This window comes from Cupressus sempervirens, chromosome 4 (genome assembly GCF_028749045.1).
Source record: "Cupressus sempervirens isolate cs-2001-9-10 chromosome 4, ASM2874904v1, whole genome shotgun sequence".
In the NCBI taxonomy this organism is placed as follows: domain Eukaryota; kingdom Viridiplantae; phylum Streptophyta; class Pinopsida; order Cupressales; family Cupressaceae; genus Cupressus; species Cupressus sempervirens.
This window is the reverse complement of record NC_143121.1, coordinates 127075998-127097274: the sequence shown is the minus strand read 5'-3', so window position 1 is coordinate 127097274 and position 21277 is coordinate 127075998. Positions and strand designations below refer to the sequence as shown.

The following is a 21277-nucleotide window of genomic DNA, read 5'->3' as shown; positions in this document are numbered from 1 at the left end:
TGATTTAACAACAAAGTGAGGAAAAAGTATACAAATGAGATTGGTTACCTGCCTTACCAAATACAATTTTGGAGTGTCTTGCATGTCATTATGCTCACTGAATCAAGGGTAAGTTCAACTCTTCTTCCAATGCCTATATGTGTAATTTGATATATAGAGAGAAGATTGACTAAAAGTTTTGGAATGTGTTTAAGACATTCTCAAAGCTACCAATTCCAAGCTCTACCCTCCCTTGTCTAGTTGCTTGCATAGAAGATTTATCTCCAAAGAGAATAAGAGGACCTTCATAGGGGTTAAGAGATGAAAGCACATATGTTGTACCTACCATGTGGTGTGAAGCTCCAATCTATGATCCATGCATCTAAAGAGTGAATAGCAATTAATGCATGAGCATTACCTCTTGTTTCTAGTTCTTTTTCTTCCTAATTGGCACTTTCAAGAATATAGTTACCAAGATTATTTTGTTGAAGTGTATGAGCCATGAGATAAGTGCTCTTCTTCATTCATATTAAATTTGGATGGTAACCACGATTACAGTAGCTATACTTTGATTTGTCCATTTTGTCCTTGTTTTCCGTTGTGTTGGTAGATTCATCTGGAGGCTTAGGATTGGACCCCTTTTCTGATCATGTTCTTTATTTCCTTTTCCTTTGGATTATTGATTTGATTTTTAATTGTTCTTCTCATTTGCATGCACAAGTACATGGGCTTCAGAATTTTTTGAAGTGCCCATCTTTATGAGCTTATCATGCTCATGTATTAGAGACTCAATAAAAGTATCGAGTTTGGGCATCTTCTAGCTTGCTCCTATTGTAAGCATGATTGTGTAAAAGCAAAGACAAATACAACATACCTTGGGCCTAATATTGATAAAATAGCAAGAATTAAATTATTTTCTTGTGATGATTTGTCGATACTACATCCTTTTAGCTAAAGTAATAAAGCTTTGAACTTTGTGAAAAAATCTTGAATATTTTCAAAATTAGTAGGATTTAATGAGTTCAACTTGTTTTCCAATATGTGATTTTGAATCTCATCTTGTTTCCTAAAAAGAGCCTCCAATGTAGTCCAGATCTTGTTTGAAGTTGTACATGCTTCAACATTAAACAATAATTTTGGAGACATGGGTAAACAAAGGAGACCAAAAACCTCATCCATCTAGTTGAAATATTTGGATTTTTCATTGTTGAATTTGGTTCAACCTCTATTGCCATTACTATTTGATACAAGCATCTACTTCTAAGCTGAATTAAAATCAACTTTTATTTGAAATAGTTATATGATGTCGAATTTGTAAAGGTTGAAAACTCCATTCCTTCTAAACTCTAAATTTGTTCAATACCTTCAAAAGAAATGTGCTCTTTCTAGCACCCTAAGCTCTTATATAAAGTAATTTTTTTTCCTCCATGCTTTGATCTATCATTCTCTATCATTTTGAATAGATGATTTACATATTAAGCTAAAATCTGATGACTAATACTTTTTTTAAATAAATTATTTTTCATTAAAAATAACCGACCTAATAAAATAGAAATTAAACTTGATTTTTAATGCCGATAGGCATTCTACAATGACAGAATGGGGAAGTGGGATGGTGTGAACGTGTTATTGTTAACTTTTATTCTTCCAGGTTAAATTTGACAACCATCTACATGTCAAAAGTTTAAATCTTATTATAAATAGAATATACTTTTAAAAATAATTTAATAAATAGAACATAAAATATCCGTTCAAACTTCAAACTAATATTTGTAGATATAAATCATCATTTTAAAGAAATTAAAATAAAAAACTTAAATTAGTAAAAAACTAAATAAATGGAAATAAATGAAATATAAATAATTTTAGATGCATAAATTAAATTATAATTATTTTGTAGTGGATATCATAGATATATTTAAGATATCTATACTAGTCTATACATAGATCAACTCAATTTGAAACAGCTTTTTTATATTCTCCACTAAGGTATGACAGATTCCAAGCTCAAGATGTGACATTACTCGACATTGAGGCTCGCGGGAAAACATGTCGATGCATCAATCGTAGGTATCTTCCTTTTCAAGGTAGGGCTTTATGTTGACCGAAAAAATGTCTCTTCCACGATGGACTTGAACATATCCCAGAGCCGCAGACTGTTTTTCACAAAAAGCCATATTCCGATTTGAATTTGTGTCGAAGACACAATAAAAAGTTGGATTTTTCAATTCATAACAACCCCCCTAAAAAATGTTTGGATTCCTCAATTCACAATAACCCGCTTAGAAAAAAAGTCGGATTCTTCAAATTACAAGAAGCTCCCTACAATGGCAGATTCTTCACCCACTCAGTACGTCATTGCAGAGCATCTGAGTAGCAGGAAGCAATGGAAACTGCTGCTTAGACAAGTAGTCCTATGCAGCTGTCTTTCATAGAGTATCTGAAATTGATCTTGACATGACATTTGGGGTTAACATACACACTGATATGCTTCTTTCCGTAAAGCTACCCATGGGCTGTTTTGTCAATGTACAGATGGGGAATAAGGCATCTACAAGCTGGTAAATGAGACTCAGGTACTTTCCAGAATACTCTATAAATCACACTCAGGACCTTTGTAGAGACATACAATAACATTTCGTTTGTATTGCTGCAGCTATAAATATACAAGGCCTTATTAGCATTCAAGCACTAGTCTTTTGTTTTGAGCCCATACTCAATTTGGTTAGGAGTAACATCAGTTGTTAAATGTGCATAGGTAAGATTACTGAAGTTAGGTGAATTGGGTTTCTTTTGTGATTCAAGATATCTTCTTGATTGCAGATAGTTTGAAATTTTTTGTTGTATAGTAATTTCTTACATTTGTTTAAGAAATGGTCTAAAGGAGTTCTTAAATTTTATATGCATTCAATATTGTTATACAAATGCACTGGGGAAACTTATTTTTATTGTGGTAGAAATTGGACCCTGACAAAATGCTTTAGAAAAATTTCTGGATTATCTGTGAGTGTGCATTCACATCAGTGTAACTTTGAAATGGTGCCTACAAAGGCAAACTACCATGTACATTGATGTCTCTGTGTTGCCTATTTATGTTCGCTACTTACTACGGAATTATATTTACTGTTCTTTTAAATCACCTAAATATTATCATTTTAGAAAGCCAGAGATATATCTTTGTGGCAAATATTTTCTTGGGATCGATTGTGTAATAGTTTTTTGTATCAACATTACCAATTATACTACATGATCCATCAATTTTATTTCCTTTGCTCTTCTGTATTCTGATGATTGATCATATAGTATGATCCAAAATATTGATGCAAAAATATATTATACAATCAATCCCAAAAGAAAAGAATACATTTAAATAGATTGTAGAAATCTGATAGATTTAACATGTTTATTGTTTAGGAGATACTGTATAAACAGTTGGCATGAGCTTTTGACAGTATGAATATATGTTTACATGTTTGATCTGGTTGCAATTGTGTATGTTTACATTTATGTCTCTGAGTTTCCTATTTATGTTCGCTGCTTACTATGGAATTTATTTTTGCCCCTATTTTTAGATTACCTAAACATTATCGATTGAGAAAGACAGGAATATTTATAAATATTCATGGCAAAGTGTTTACTGTTTAGGAGATTCTGTATATAAACAGCTGACATGAGCTCTTGACAGTATGAAAATATGTTTAGATGATTCATTTTCCGTTGAAGTTTTGGATCACATTCAATGATTCATCTAGATGATTCATTTTCCGTTGAAGTTTTGGATCACATTCAATGATTCATCATAAAGAAGGGAATGATATATTTTGACTTAAAAAAGATGATAGATCATTGAGTTCACCGAGTGTTTTATCTGAAACATCAATTGAAGTGCAATACACAATTGAAACCTAAAATAATCATATACCCATTGTATAAACATAAAAAAATATTCAGCTTGAAAATTTGAAAATATTCGCTCCTTATAAAATTGCCTTGGAAATAAAATGCACTGATAGAATCTAACTATCTTGAAGTTGCCATTTGATTTGCAGGATTTTCAAGCTGACGCATCCTTCTGTCATGAGGTGTAATCTTTGATTGCCCAGAGCTATTGTTCTGCATCTTGTGCTCAAGGCCTATGTTTGTAGAATTTCTGTATAAACAAGCAATTATTCTCATCAGCTTGAGTTAATTGCAACTTTTGTAAGCAATTGTCTGAATACGCTTCGGATAGGACTTGAGCTTCTCATTGTAAGCTTGGAGCTACTGCCATTGAGCTTTTCCCACTCTTAGTGATCTAATTCCTCCAACAGACTATCAAGTCAACAGCATTTGCTCTTTTAGGTCCTCCACAACAATCCGGTCTTATTTCTCTCCATATCACTCTGGAAAAAGATCTGAGAGCCCCTGAACATTCCCTGTTTGAGTTTCTCTACTTTTCTTAGGCTTTATTTGCCCTTGGGGGATTTCAATAAGCTTGCCTAGTATTAGTCTCATCATCTCAAGCACTACCAAAGAAATCATGTATCCACAAGGAGGTTACAGGAATCCCTATTCAATATATGGAATAGGGGATAGAACTCAGACTTCTAGGCAGCCCTCCAGGCCCAGTGCCCCAACTTCTCAGCCTCAGCCTCAGCCTCGTCCCCAACCTCAGGCTCAGCAACAGCAACAGCAACAGATTCCCAAGGCCGAGGCCAAGAAAGAAGAGCCCTCAAAGCCCACTCAACCTGCTAGGGCTCCCTCAAAGCAAGAACCCCAAGTGCCCAAGCAAGCTGAGCCCAAGCCAGAGCAAGCTAGGGTTACTGCTACAGAGATTAAAAAAGAGACACCCACGCCTCCTCCTAACCCTCCTCCTCCTACAGCTGTAGTCAAATCATCTAACCCTACTCAATCAGTGAACTTATCTGCCTCAGAGAACACCAATAAGGAGTTGAGCATAGTACCTGTAGATCAAGGCAAGGCCATTGTGAAGGGATCGAGCTCTGAACCAGAAAAGTCTCTCCAGACAGGAATCAAGGAAGACATAACCAGCCTCAGTCGGCGCCTGTCCGAGCTCCAGGCACAGCACAAGCTTCTCAATGGAGATCAGAGGCCAATGGCAGGGCAATCTGATTTGGGCGTTAGGATAATCACTCTTGCGGGTGAGAACAGGGGAGCCACTATGGATTTGGGCTCTGAATCGAGAAGCAATGCCATATATGACAGCCAGAAGCTGGGTCATAAGGATGATACAATGAATGAGAAGGATGCAAATGGGAAAGGAATGCATAGTCCTTCAGTGGCAGGCCCTATGTTAGCCTATGTTAATAGCAACGTTCAGGCTGCTAACAATTCGCTTCTGTATAATAGCTCTTGTGTTCACAGGGACCCTGGTGTGCATCTTGGTCTTTCCAACACTCCTTTCCATGCACCCAAAGAGAGTGCGGCTCCAAAGGAAACTCGTGCAAAACTCAAAGCTGTTAAAGACTCCGCTTGAAACTTTTTGCTGTAACGGGCTATATGGCCAGAGGCCACTCTTAGAATCTCTTCTGCCCTATTTCATAAATTAAACTAGTTATTGGTTCCCGTGACCTCTTTATTTTGTAATAAATTTCCACTGCTCCAAAATAATTTCCGTAGTATAATTGTTTTCCTATTGACAATCTCTTTTTCCCCTGATTGAATAAAAGTCGGGTGAGTTATCTGAACTACATGTTATGGGAACTCCTTCGTTATCTACCAAGATTTTAGTTGTTCTTGAGTTCATTTTCATGTGGTATATGGAATGGCGGGACACATTCTAAGTTATGACCTATTCATTCAAGACTTATTTTGATTTGTATTATGTTAAGGTGCAATGGTTAAGTCGATATAACATTCTTTCAAATAGTTCATATTACTTATTTTGATTTGTATTATGTTAAGGTGCAATGGTTAAGTCGATATAACATTCTTTCAAATAGTTCATATGTCATACTTCTTTTGAAGTAAAAATAAATAAATATATTTAAATATATTTTTTCAATATAAAATAATATTAAAAATAATAATAATTACATAAAATCATATTATTAGTTTATATGTTATTGAATTAATATTAAATTGTGAATATGTATTTAAAATTGAAATTGGAACTTAAAATTAATTAATAATTAAGTTTTATAAGGATATCTAAACATGTATATAATTTATTTTTATTTTTATATTGACCATCGAATATAAAATTCAATCAAGCATCGTATTATGCAAAATAGAGTTATTACAACACAATATTCATGTGCTATAATTTAAGCTCCTTTTAGATTTAAGAATTGCCAAAGTTCCTCTTGAATGATTACAAAATCAGATGGTCAAAGAGAAATGTAACTTTGTTATCATAATAAAATGCACGATATCCACAGAAATAAGTGTATACGCTACAAGAAACACAGATGCATTTGTGCAACATTCTTGCAAGATTAACATGGTTTGAGTTGAATTTAAGCCCCACAATATCAAATGATCAACCATGCAATGCAATGCCCCAATAGTATTGGTTTTTATGTAATTAACAACAAAATGTAATGGTAACATTAAAATAGAAACAAATTCTTCTAACCTCCCCCTCCCCCCTCCCTCGCCTGATCCCCCCCCCCCCCAACCCACCTTCCCCTCATTATTAGTATTTCTAAGAAAGAGAGATTGGAATGATGAGACCAAAGATAAATGCACCAAATAGTATGTCTATATCTATTACATTTGTTGGCAAGTGGAGATAATAGTACTCCAATAACTATGATGCATACATGGAGTTGATCAACATAGTCATTGCGAAGAGTTTGGCAACATAGCCAACATTTCAGAGGCTTCACAATAATGAACTTTGGAATAATAAAACCAATACCAAAAAGAAAAATCCAGACAACTATCATGGGTCTTGTATCTGAACCTAAAAGTGTAACTACTATAGAAAGAATAAACCAAGCAACATTGTCATTAAAACAGCTACAAACATTGTCATATGACCAACATTTGTTATTAGGAGTTTGCATTCCAACAAGAATGTGACACAATAGTCGAAAAAAGAGGCTATCAACATTGACACTCCCATGAACAAAATGAATGGATCAAGTTTTCCATTTTTATGTTTGATTTTATTAATATAAAAGGAGTCTCCAACTTCTACCCTAAATAGAAAGGATTGTCTGACAACTGCCATGATCGGAGCTTCTTTTCCAGTTTGACTAAGACCTCTAAAATCTTGCATCGACAATTCAATCAATTCATCAAGTTAGTGTTATTCCTAAACATAAATTGATGACATTCTAGAAGCCAAGTATTTGTAAAATTTATGGTTCTATTTTTATGGTGTGATGCTTCAAGTAAAAATGTGGGCACTACACCATGTGAGCGCACTATATAGTGTAAATATTGATGCTCAAGGAAGCAATGCAATGCTATAACTACATGCTGAGAAAGTTATTAGAGCAAGACTTAGGCCAATGTATCGATCTCCTTATTGATGATAGTGGCTATGTGTGAGTACTTTTAAAATGGAATTCCCAGCTTAGTTTGATTATTTTCACATAAAAACTTCATGTAATGGGTTGGGATTTCCAAGCATATTTTCATAAAATATACTTTTACAACAAAAAGACTTGTCGATTAGGCTTGCATAAAAGTAAATTTGGCGAAATATGTCCTTTCATTTTTAGATGAAAAAGCGGGGCATAAAGGTTCAAGGGTATTTAAATGCACTAAAATCCTAGGTTATATTGACCCAATTTATATTCAATAAGGTTTGTGCTTGTAACCCAAAGTTGAAAATGGATTATATTTATTCCAGATCTACATCATTGCACCTACAGAAGTTATTAACATAATCCTTAGGCATGTTGGAAACCATTGCCAAGATGGTAATCTTGTAAAAAAAATTCATCATCACCTCCTCTTCACAAATTCTTGAGTAAAAAGACATAAATTTCCTGCAAGAAATTACATAACAAATGGGAGGCATATTTCCATTCAAAACTAAAGTCAAGGTCAACATTACCAACATGTTTTAAGTTGAAATGGCATTTGTTAAGTAATTAGATCTATGGAAAATCGATGTCTTTGTACACAAGAATTTGTGTAGAGGAGACGATGATAAATGAAAAACATTAATTCTTTGATAGATAGAGTTTTTGTATTTGATCTATTCTTACTTATGAGTAGTCCAAGATTTATAAAATCTTCAAAAAAATATGAACCAGCCAAAAGTGGACTTGGGCTTGAAGTTATTGTGTCTGTCCATATTTTAGGTGCAACATGCATTCCAAATATAGCTTATGCATTGCCAAGTGCACCTTCACTAGTTATTTGAGAAACACTTGCACCTCCTTCTTCTACCGGTTGAAAAATAAGTCATACCCCCCTACAAGGTTCACAAGACACGTTCATTAGCCAAATGGGTAGTATAGAGCCTCAAGTCATGAAGGTTTACCTAGTATATAAGTTGTGTCAGATGTAAAAGTATTTATTGTGCTTTACCTTAAACTATGCATATTCCTAAATTATGATTCATTTAAGATGATATAACAATAAAGTTGACTTTATGGGTTCCACCTTTACATGCTTGCAAACTTTTTCAAATCTATTGGTTTTGATTCCTTACATAGTTTGAAGTAAGTCATTCATTACCAATCTACCTAGAACCATAGTGGCAATCTTATAATTGAAAAAAAAAAGAGCTTGGAGAATACCTTTAGTTTATCTTGTTGCTAATGGAGAAATTTAGTGGCCCCTAGAAGCATGTTAACATGGGCATCATCTCCACAAGAATGCATTTTCAAATATTTATGTAACACCCCACTTGGGAACCCAAGAGAATTAAACCTAACATGTTACAATGTTTACTGAACTATTTTTTTTTTTTTTTAAAGTTTAAACAACATCAAGATAACATTAATGCGGAAGCAATAAGAACATACATATCAATTTTTTAAAAAATTTCCTCCAAAATAGCCTAAGGATAGTCATTTACTTGATTATTAAAAACATTAATCATAGATGATAAATAATACCACTTTTGTTTTAAAAAAATCAATTAATAATAATAATAATAAGTTAAGTCTAATATCTTCTCTAAGCAATACTAATCATTAATCAAAATCAATTAAACTAATTAAATTAATTAATAATTATAAAAATAACTATTTTACTTTTCATCAATAATTATTTAAAATTAATAATTACTAATAAAATTTATTAATAAAAATCAATAATTATTAATTATTAATTACTAATCTTTTATAGTTATTTAATTACAACTCTTAACAATTAATATTAAATAATCTTTAGTAAATTATAATTTATAAAAATTAATAATTTAAACTTAAATTTAATTTAATAATATTTATTAACACCCTTTGTAAAAGAACAAGACTTTGTTCATGGAGTTGGTCGGCGATGCCAAGGGCAGTGAGAGCCTTCTAGGCATTAGTCCAGACACCTAAGCCACCTCCTGTTGCACGTAGGCTCTCAGCTCGCTCCAACACCATGCTCTTTATTCCCACCCTTTGTAAAACAAAAGTATGAACTTTTTAGATTAAATTCGCCATGAGAATTGGTAATCGCAGGCTTGATAGCCGTGCGACGACATCAATGTTGCCTATGGTTATCGCAAGAACACTGTATGCAGACTGTGGGAATGTGCTACCAACCAAGAAATATGTGGGGTAAGGGGTAAAATGAAGATGTGTTTTATTTTTATGTTTAAAGCAAAATAACCCCCATCGCATGCAAACTGCGATCCACGCAGGCATAGAAAACACGAAGTTGCTGACAGTATGAGAGGTAAGTCGGGGGTGGTGAAACCCCTCTCAACATACATTATATTATATTTAATAATTAATTTTGGTTTTTATTTTATTTTTATAAAAAGATTTAAAATAATCAAAACTCTCCTTCCTAATAATAATCAAAAATATATATATATATATATATATATATATATATTGCAATTAATAATCTGATAGAGAAAATCCTATTAACCATTCAAATTTTCAATTTAGAATTTTTATTTCCAAAATCAAACATTTATCCAAATTTAAATTTCTCAATCCCATTTTAATTCAACCAAATCTCGATTTAATACTAATTCCTTTCAATTGTAGAAACAAGGTTTTCTAAATAGTTGTTTCAACCCAGGGTTCACAGATGAAATCGAATAGCAAAAGATCCAGAACGAAGGATGGCAAGATTCAGACAACAAAATTTGAGAAACAACTTTCAACAAGCACGAAGAAGACAGAGATCCGAAGTATTTCTACAATGATTCACAAACACTACCTTGATCTGATGCTAACAATCTAGTGAAACCCTTGCTAATCCAAACCCTTTCAAGCTTTCAAAGATTTCTTTGTTCCCCTTCCAAAAGTGTGTTCCCTGAAACCTGTGTCTAAAAATTTGTGTGTCCAATAATGACCCGATAACACTCTAATATAGAATCTAATTACCTTTAGGGTTTCTGTCACCACCACTTCTAAAATAGAATAATTTTATTTAATTAATTCATTCATGCACAATTAATTTTCTTTTTTTTAATTAAGATATTCTTTTATTAATCCTTCATGCACTTTAAGTAAATTGTTAAATTACTTTATTTAACTTTCCACTTTACTTTTCTTTAAATTAATTTATTAACTTTAATCTCATGTGCACATTATTAAAATATCTTTATTCAAGTTCACATTTTTTTTTTAATCTTTTAATTAATTTCTTATATTTAAACGCATTCATGCAAACTTAAAACATATTCATAATTTAATATCTTTTCACTTCTTAATTTATTTTTGAACGTTTAATTTGATAAATATTTATTAATTTAAATAAAAATAATATTTAGCATTTTATTTAAAAATGAACTCTAAATATATTATTATTAAATTAAATTAATATTATCATGTTCTAAATTTAATCTTATAGCTTTTATCTTCTAATTCAATTCTTTATATTTAATTAATTTCTCAATTAATTAAATATAATTAAATATTCATAATATCATGATAATTTTCATTAAATTAAATTATTAATTTAATCTATCAATTAGACTTAATTAATAGAAATTCATCAAAGACTCACAAAACAACATACACACAAAATACTCATGGGTTTTAAAAAGGGTAGACAGTCTGTTACGAGTCCTCCTTGCAGGACAAGTATTTTAGGCTATGGCTAGGATTGGACCTGATCATTATCTTCCCATTCTCACCATTTGAGTATTGTAATAGGGCATGCTCATCCTGGCAATTCAGGGAAGTTGATGCCCGGTACCTGCATCCTACATAAAAGACGAGCATGTACATGTATATAATATATCTAAACTAAACAGACAATGGCAGGGAGTGGTTCATTGTGTAGATCCCGACTAGCAGGTGACTACGACTCCCTCCCTTCACCACATCAAACACGTTAGATAGAAATATAAAATAAACACGTGCACCATACACATGCAAGTATGGGGTAAGTATCGTAAAAATCACAAGTCTAACATCAAATGCGTACATATAATAATTGCATCTCTATCAATACAACATAATCATCATTAAAGACATCATGTTAACATTTTTATGAAAGAAACCACATTTACTAACTAGGATCATCAAAATATCATTAACAACACATGAATGAAATCAACTAAGCAATAATAACTGATACATTTGTAATCAAAGTCATGAAATAATATCATAATATTGTAAATCCAATATCTCTAAACTAATCAATGCATATAATCAGCTTAAAAATATTTGACAATGATAACAGAAATGTGAACTAGGGACAGGCACTACATCCACCCCCCCTAGAATTTGGCTTACTCCTGGAAGCCCATTACAAAGAAACATGAATCAAACTCTCAAACACAACCTAAGGTCCACCATCGGGTCAATTGGTCGCTCTATGACCATATTGTCCACAAAAGTAGCAATCTCCACTAAAGCCTCCCTGAGCTCTAGGTGCACGAGACTGATCAAAACTACCAACACTAGCATCCTCACTAAGAGCCCGAGGAACTCGATCCAACCTATTGCGCATACTACGCTTCCAGTTGCGATAGTTCCCTGACTGTGAACCACCACTGTTACCATGAAAGAACTTTCTTCTCAACTTCTTCTGAATACCTTTAGAGAAGTTAGGAGAATTTCTAGAACTTCCAGCCCCTTGAGACTGGTTATCCCTCAATGCTCCTAAATAAAGTGACCCTCTAGCCTGAACACCTGGTAGGCCACCTTGACCCGAAGTCACACTCATCTCAACCAAAGTAGCTTGCAATATAGCATCCTTAAGGGTTTTAGGTTGGAAAACCTTAACACACCCAATGATGTTAGCATTAAGTCCTCTAATGAAATGTTGGACCATCAATGGTGAGCTATCACTAACTCCTGCATAAGACATAAGCTCGAAGAACTTACGCTCATACTCCACCACAATCTTAGTACCCTGTCTCAAATCATGAAACTCATCTGCCCTTTGAAGTTGCCACTGGTTTGATAGAAATCGCTCATGGAAGTGTTCAAGGAACAACTCCCATGTAACAGTCTGCATATTTATCCCAAGTTTCTTCTCCTCCATATTTTACCAAATCGCTACAAAGAGCTCTAAGTGGGTAATGGCATATCTTGCTTTGACATTGGAGTCAAAGTCTTGCATGGAAAAACATCTATCTAGTGCAATCAACCAATTCTCAGCATCATATCCAGTACCTTCTCCATTGAAAGGTTTGATCTTGACCCATAATAGGTCCTTCATCTAGATGGACTGACTAGACCGCCAGTTGCTCTCTAGGATCCTCCCTCTAGGACTCATGGACCTATCTCTATCTCCATGCTCTGAATGATGAGCTCTATCCTGAAATGGTAGGTGTACTAGGATCTCCTTGACCAAGTCTCTAGTGATCGGTCCTTCTGTCTCAGCATCTTTCTTAACACTAGCATCCTCTCTAGCCTCTTCCTGAATAGGGTCCCCTAAATGGACCAAGGAAGGAATACGATGACTAACTCTCCCATGACTTCTACCATGACCTGAGCTACGACCCCTAGTAATGGATCTAGAACTAGAAGTCATCTCTCCTACAACACCCAAACACAACAATGACACCTAAGAATCCATCATAATCATAGGGTCATAACTTACTGACATAAAGCAATAATCTAGAAAGTTTTATAAGTTTTCTAGTTCCATGTTTAGAATTTTGTATCATTTCAGAGTTTGTTGTTCAATAGTTTGGTTTCAAGTTTGATGTCAATATAAGTTTGTTGTTTAAATAAGTTGCAAGTTTACTAATTTCTCAAGTGATGGCGCACATAATGCCCAGAGTTCCCAATGTTGAAACTCAAGCTTTGATACCATATGTAACGCCCCGCTCGGGAACCCAAGAGAATTAAACCTAACATGTTACAATTTTTACTGAACTATTTTTTTTTTTTTTTAAAGTTTAAACAACATCAAGATAACATTAATGCGGAAGTAAAATAAACCTAACATGTTACAATGTTTACTGAACTATTTTTTTTTTGAAGTTTAAACAACATCAAGATAACATTAATGCGGAAGCAACATGAACATACACATCAAATACACATTTGCAATTACAGATACAATTTCAATTCCTCAAGGATTCCTTTACGTTGAGTCACATTTAATAATTTTAAAATTAATTAGTTTCAGTTCCAAGTACAATGTCTCAAGATCATAAAGAAATAACAGATACCTAATTGTATAAGCAAATGCATAAGTATAAACAATACAATGAAAGTACATCCAATCAATAACATCCACTGCACATGTCGCAAGGTATGTGAGAAAAGATACAATACATCAGAATACATGATAACATATATACATCATCTGAAAAGAAGTCTCTGAGATAAGAAATAAGAATCATAAAGGTACATCTCCTGCAATGAACATCCAACAGCTGGCAATGTGAAGGGGGACCCAAATGGTAAGAAGGCACTACCTCCCGACCACGTGGTTACCTAGTCAGGCTTCCACTCCCACCGTGCAGGGAAGATAATAAACGATCCACATACGGCTATCAAACATAAAACATTCCTAGGCATGGAATACCTACTAGCCAAAACTACCTCAAAGGTAACACATGCTACTCAAGAAGATAAAATAATCCAAAAGTAAGAACACTCAAACCAATACCAACAGCTCATAACCAAACATCATTCACAAACCAAGTATAAACCAAATACCAAGATCATAAGATAAACTCAACGAAAGATAATCACCTCAAGTCAAAAACCACATATCAAGAGTACATCATCCATGAATCACCAATCATCCTCAATGAAAGTAAATAACCATAATAAACACATCCAACAATAAGTACACCACCAGAGGTATACAAAATCCACAAAGATCTACAGAGGAGACTCAGGCTACATACTAGGGAGTGTCATCACATGGCTGCTTGAGTTACCCTGGACTGATCTCTTAATAGACCCTGGACCCATGAGCGTTGAGTTACCCTGGATTGGTTACTCTGAACCCCGAACCCTCAACATTACACATATGGAAACTAGAAAGCCCTCTCAAGAAGACGAGGCACTCATCTCATTCCCATCCTTAGTCTATACAAGCACTAAAGGCATGGGTAGATCAAAAATCTCTAACTTATCTTTTTAGTGTGTTTTCCCCCCATAAATTTTACTTACTAGAGGTTGTCACTTGTCTAGGTACTAGTGATCACTTGTCTATATATTAACCATTCAAATTTTCAATTTAGAATTTTTATTTCCAAAATCAAACATTTATCCAAATTTAAATTTCTCAATCCCATTTTAATTCAACCAAATCTCGATTTAATACTAATTCCTTTCAATTGTAGAAACAAGGTTTTCTAAATAGTTGCTTCAACCCAGGGTTCATAGATGAAATCGAATAGTAAAAGATCCAGAACAAAGGATGGCAAGATTCAGACAACAAAATTTGAGAAACAACTTTCAACAAGCACGAAGAAGACAGAGATCCGAAGTATTTCTACAATGGTTCACAAACCCTACCTTGATCTGATGCTAACAATCTAGTGAAACCCTTGCTAATCCAAACCCTTCCAAGCTTTCAAAGATTTCTTTGTTCCCCTTCCAAAAGTGTGTTCCCTGAAACCTGTGTCTAAAAACTTGTGTGTCCAATAATGACCCGATAACACTCTAATATAGAATCTAATTACCTTTAGGGTTTCTGTCACCACCACTTCTAGAATAGAATAATTTTATTTAATTAATTCATTCATGCACAATTAATTTTTGTTTTTTTAATTAAGATATTCTTTTATTAATCCTTCATGCACTTTAAGTGAATTGTTAAATTACTTTATTTAACTTTCCACTTTACTTTTCTTTAAATTAATTTATTAACTTTAATCTCATGTGCACATTATTAAAATATCTTTATTCAAGTTCACATTTTTAAAAAAAAATCTTTTAATTAATTTCTTATATTTAAACTCATTCATGCGAACTTAAAACATATTCATAATTTAATATCTTTTCACTTCTTAATTTATTTTTGAACGTTTAATTTGATAAATATTTATTAACTTAAATAACAATAATATTTAGCATTTTATTTAAAAATGAACTCTAAATATATTATTATTAAATTAAATTAATATTATCACGTTCTAAATTTAATCTTATAGCTTTTATCTTCTAATTCAATTCTTTATATTTAATTATTTTTTCAATTAATTAAATATAATTAAATATTCATAATATCATAATAATTTTTATTAAATTAAATTATTAATTTAATCTATTAATTAGACTTAATTAATAGAAATTCATCAAAGACTCACAAAACAACATACGCACAAAATACTCACGGGTTTTAAAAAGGGTAGATAGTCTGTTACGAGTCCTCCTTGCAGGACAAGTATTTTAGGCTATGGCTAGGATTGGACCTGATCATTATCTTCCTATTCTCACCATTTGAGTATTGTAATAGGGCACGCTCATCCTGGAAATTCAGGGAAGTCGATGTCCGGTACCTGCATCTTGCATAAAAGACGAGCATGTACATGTATATAATATATCTAAACTAAACAGACAATGGCAAGGAGTGGTTCATCATGTAGATCCTGACTAGCAGGTGACTACGACTCCCTCCCTTCACCACATCAAACACGTCAGACATAAATATAAAATAAACACACGCACCATACACATGCAAGTATGGGGTAAGTATCGTAAAAATCACAAGTCTAACATCAAATGCGTACATATAATAATTGCATCTCTATCAATACAACATAATCATCATTAAAGACATCATGTTAACATTTTTATGAAAGAAACCACATTTACTAACTAGGATCATCAAAATATCATTAACAACACATGAATGAAATCAACTAAGCAATAATAACTGATACATTTGTAATCAAAGTCATGAAATAATATCATAATATTGTAAATCCAATATCTCTAAACTAATCAATGCATATAAGTAGCTTAAAAGAATTTGACAATGATAACAGAAATGTGAACTAGGGACAGGAACTACAATTTACACTCTTATATTCCCAATCCAAAAGCTCTTGTGCATTATAAATCAAACTGTCTAAATAGTTAAGGTGTAATGTGTGGGGAGAGCTACATCAGTTGTTGAATAATGCTAGAATTTGATTTGTTCAGGGAAAAGAATAATGGAATCAAATCTTTACCAAGTTTCTATCATATTTCAAATAGATTATGAAATTCTAAATGTTACTCAATTTAATGGTTTATATCACATTCAACCAATTCATTACTGGGTTCCTTGTTAAAAGTTACTTTTAGACTTGTCTAGTTTTCACTAAGCCCCAACGCTAAGTTGTATAACTTTTAAATTGTCAAAAGTTGAAGATATGGAAATAAGGCTAAATTGGAACCTTTTTCTATTTTAATTCTATAGATTGTCTATAAATTGTTCTATAAAACTCTAATTTTAGAAGTTGGACTCTTTAATTGCTAGTGGGTTTTTAGGACCTATACATTGGCTATATACCTCATCTAAAGGACATGGCTTTGGCTAATGACTAATTTTCAAAGATTGAACCCACAGGTTGACCCTCATATTGTACTATCCATGTTGCAAGCTAAAGAATGCATGTTGCAGTCTTCTTTGTACAAGCCAATACAATTTCCTCCCTTCAAACATACACATGGAGTTGTAGAAAAGAAATTATAGGTAGATGATCAACAAGGGAAATTATTGAGATGTCATAGCCCTTCAAACACACATCACATTTATCACAAACCTAGAAGTAGAAGACTTAAAAGCATTCACTTCTAATACAGAATCCTCTTTATTTCTCACATTCTCCACTTCGATCATCATTATAATAATAACATTTACATACCATCACAATAACATTTGGCACTACTTCAACCATAACAGCAACCACTACGGTGCCCAAACTTAAAACAAGACTAAGCATTGGATATTCATCATTCATCATTTGTCATACGATATAATTGTTTCTCTCTTGGGAAATATGCTTATCCCCTGCACTTAAATTACAAGGGGGTCTCCACAACTCTAAAAAGAACTCCAACATCTAGTGACGTATCAACAAAAATCTCGACTTAGCCAATGCCACTTCACTACCTAATTTATTGTCGCCTTAATTTCTCTCCTATGATGTCTTCTTTTCTCTAATTTTTTCACAACCAAAATGATCAAAATTTTTTGGCCATCCGACACTTTTCAATTCATTTGACAATTTCTAGGTCATCGTGTGCCACAATAAAAAACAACCTATTGGCTTAATAACTTGTATTTAAATTTATTTATTTTCACTTAGATTGGATTTATTTCACTTAGATTGTATATTTCAATTTATGTATTTCTTAGTTTGGACCAATTTCATGATTGTATAAATGGTGGTTTAGGTTATTCATTTAATTTCAAGGAAATCTTTAAGTTTCTAGAGTCAAATTAAACCTTTTAACTAGTTATTATGTATCAACTTATAAAATGATTCATTTTGTATCTTGGTGTTCTATTTAAGCACACTTATAAAACACCTAAAATCTGTCCATCATTAGTTGAATGCAATCATGATGTATTCAATAACATTCGATCTAAGCATGTATTACGACATTTCTAATTGTATAATCATTTGGAACATTTACTACATGCTTGTGTGTTATCTTTGATGATTCCTTTAATTGTTAGTTTAAGATTTGTTCAAGATTTTAAAGTTGTTAACTATCACTATTACATGTAAACTCTCAAGCGTGCACCAAAAAATTTATTATTTTGATGCATATTCATACATTCAATACATGTGGAAGGTGATTATATAGGGATTAACATGGATCAATCCTAACATGTAGATATCCCAAAATCAAAAGTAACCCATAATACCATATAGCGATTTTATTTGTTTCAAATTATTTGTCCAAGCATCACTAAATTTTGCATACTAATAAATCATTTGTATTCATTTAGCACACTAAATCTGTATCATTCTTATTTTTTAAGCTAAGTGTCATTATTTCTTCATTCTATTTTCCAAAGTGTTTGCTTCAATACATTTATCATCTCCAAGTCTTGTACCTAGAATGGATTTTGACAATAAATATAGTTTTGCCCTAGATTTTTGTAAAAATGACATTCTTCCATTTTGGTGAACCCCTCCACTCTTACACCTCTTAAAATTCTTCTTATAGTTTCATTTTAGAGCTCGTCAAATAACAATTAATAATCTAAAATTAATTATATATCTAAGATTCATATGCTAGGCTTTGATTGATCTATAATTGACTATCTTCTAGGGGTTTTTATTATCGAAAGAGCTAATGTAATGCAAGTTTACATTTATATTGAAATGCACACTTAAATTGTATTATGGCTTCTCATCCCACCTATCACAAAATATCGATTAAGGCTAGTCATAGTGAGCAATCTAAGTTTGATTTTTATGTAAAACTGTAGATATATAGTAATGTTAGACTCTAACTAGAAAATAAATTTATAAAGAGACTTTTCAAAATAGTTTTCCTTCAATAATAGCAACGCATTTTGATAATGCATTGTCAAGTGTACCTTTTGGCATTAAGAATCTTTTTATTAGAACTCTAAAGGATCCCAAGGCTTTTGTATATTGTAGCTTCCTCATTATTCACCCACCTTTCATTGTCCATGGATATTCCATCGTAGGATATTTTGGTAGAGATCTAAATTGTATTTTCCTTCATTTCACCACCTATAGTAAGACACCTCTTATGTTCCTATAACTAGTGTTAGTACCACTTCATTTTTCTACCATACCTCTTACATCCCTTCTCACTAGCTTTATCACTTCTTATGTACATACCAACCATATAACAACTTACCCTAGTAATATGTTTAGTATGTTATCCAATATTTTTGGTGTTACACCTTCATTGGCTTATAGTATTATCTCTATCCTCACTATTACTACATATTTTTCTCATATTTTTTTTGAGAGAGAGAGAGAGGTATAAAGAAAGATGTTTCCATGTCTAGATTCAAAATGTTAATGTATATGCTCTCCCAAAAATAAATAATTTTGTATATTTTAAATCATAATTTATGAATTACATTAGATAATGATACATGCTACTTTGAGTTCTACTATTGTAAAGGTGACACAGATGCTCACGTGCAAACCTTTGATGTTATGTGTATAATTTAATCTTGTGATGAGAATATTTTGGCTAATTTGTTCACTAGAAATCTTCCCTGTAATATAATAATCAATAACTTAATAGATTATGTCTTGGCTCATTCCATTCATATGAATATTGAGCAATAAATTTTCCACACCATTTATGTGCAAATGTCAACCTTAAAATTATCACTTTTGACATGTTTGAGTGTGTTGGATGTTCTTAAATAAGCATGCCATTAAATATGTTTTACAATTTTAATCAATTTCTGTTAAAATGAAATATCAACTCCTTAATGTGAGTTTTTGAAGTATTTTTGCTAAAATCAAATTCAAAATGCATCGAGGGAAGTTATTGAATCAAAAGTGATATTTGGTGAAGGAGCTTCAACTAAATGACCAGTTAAAGCTTATAATCACCCCAAATTGTCTAGTAAACTATAAGCCTCATTTTCATCATTTTAAATCTCTATTATAGACTGTATCTTATGCTTAATCAACTGTGCACAATTTATCTATCATCTATCTTTGATCAAATTCTCAAAAAATTATGTATTTAATTATAACCTATGGCTTGACAACCTTATCCTAAGTATTTATTTGATTAGAACAAGTTTCTTTTTTATTAAATAAGTTCCTGCTAAATCCTATGTGTGCACATAAAAATGAATTTCCTAATTCAAAAATAAATTAAAATATTTTTTGTGTACACTTGAATGGACACTTTTCTGGGCAATAGAATCCCTTTTGCCTCCTATTCTCCTCCACACATCATTTTCCTCTTAACCATATCCATTGATTTTTCCTCTTGAGAATCTTGTCCACTAAAGTAAAAATGAGGATTATTCTCCACCATATATTTTCCCTCTTAATATGTCATTGTCCATTGCTCTTTAAAAGGAGACTCTCTCCTCACTCTCTCATATCTTATACCCATGCCATTGTTATGTTGTCATTTTGTTCACTTGCATTCTTTAGAACTCACTTGCACTTTGTTTACATGCATGCTAGTTTATTTCATTTGTATATTAGATTAGTATTTCCTTTATTGCAATTAAATTAGATCACATAATTTAATTAGGAGGTATTGTTTTTATAAATAGGGATTACTAAGAGGGGGGTAGTGGCCAACTGGATATTATTACTTACTTTAAACCATGCATAACAAAGCAATAAAGTAATGTTGAACAATAACAATAGCAATGCACAAAGATAACTCATAACACCATATTTTGTTAACTAGGGAAACCATGTCCAAGGGAAAACCCTAGTGGGGATGATACCCACTAGATAATATACTAATATATATGTTCCTTGTTAGAGTATGGACCTTGTTAGGAGTCAATGAGAAAATTCAATATAAGTAGTCCCTATTAGGAGACTTTGAATCCCTATTAGGAGATTCCAACCTTGTTAGGAGTTGTAGTACAATGCATGCAAGAAGAGCCCACTGCCCAAACATGCAATTTCAACTACAAGAAGAGCTCATTGCTCAAACAAGTAATTTATTGTTATTTGTCTTCCTTGTCTAATATCTTATCTTCAACTTGATCTTGGATCACTAGATAGCTAGTACAAAACTTCACATATACTGCTTTACAAAAGTTCACTTACTTCGCATAACTTCACAATTACATAATCTCACAAGTTCACACATTTCTTATCACAAGA

At 32.5% G+C, this 21277-nt stretch overlaps 1 protein-coding gene across 3 annotated transcripts; it reads left to right on the top strand.

Moving 5' to 3' along the window:
* The first annotated feature begins 2180 nt into the window (after nt 1–2180).
* Nucleotides 2181–5666, top strand: LOC149560260 (uncharacterized). Of its 3 annotated transcripts, none has more exons than XM_089824574.1 (2): nt 2181–2555; nt 4029–5666. In XM_089824574.1, the coding sequence occupies exon 2, from the start codon at nt 4499–4501 to the stop codon at nt 5453–5455; it is 957 nt and encodes a 318-aa protein (XP_089680700.1). In that variant the 5' UTR covers nt 2181–2555; nt 4029–4498; the 3' UTR covers nt 5456–5666. The 3 variants fall into 3 exon arrangements, with proteins under 3 accessions (XP_089680700.1, XP_089680698.1, XP_089680699.1); XM_089824572.1 differs by lacking the exon at nt 2181–2555 and adding an exon at nt 2574–2737; XM_089824573.1 differs by lacking the exon at nt 2181–2555 and adding an exon at nt 2634–2756.
* Nucleotides 5667–21277: the final 15611 nt, after the last annotated feature.

What these genes read in the sequence shown, in the direction of transcription:
- LOC149560260 (XM_089824574.1), top strand. Translation starts at nt 4,499, where the DNA reads ATGTATCCACAAGGAGGTTACAGGAATCCCTATTCAATATATGGAATA.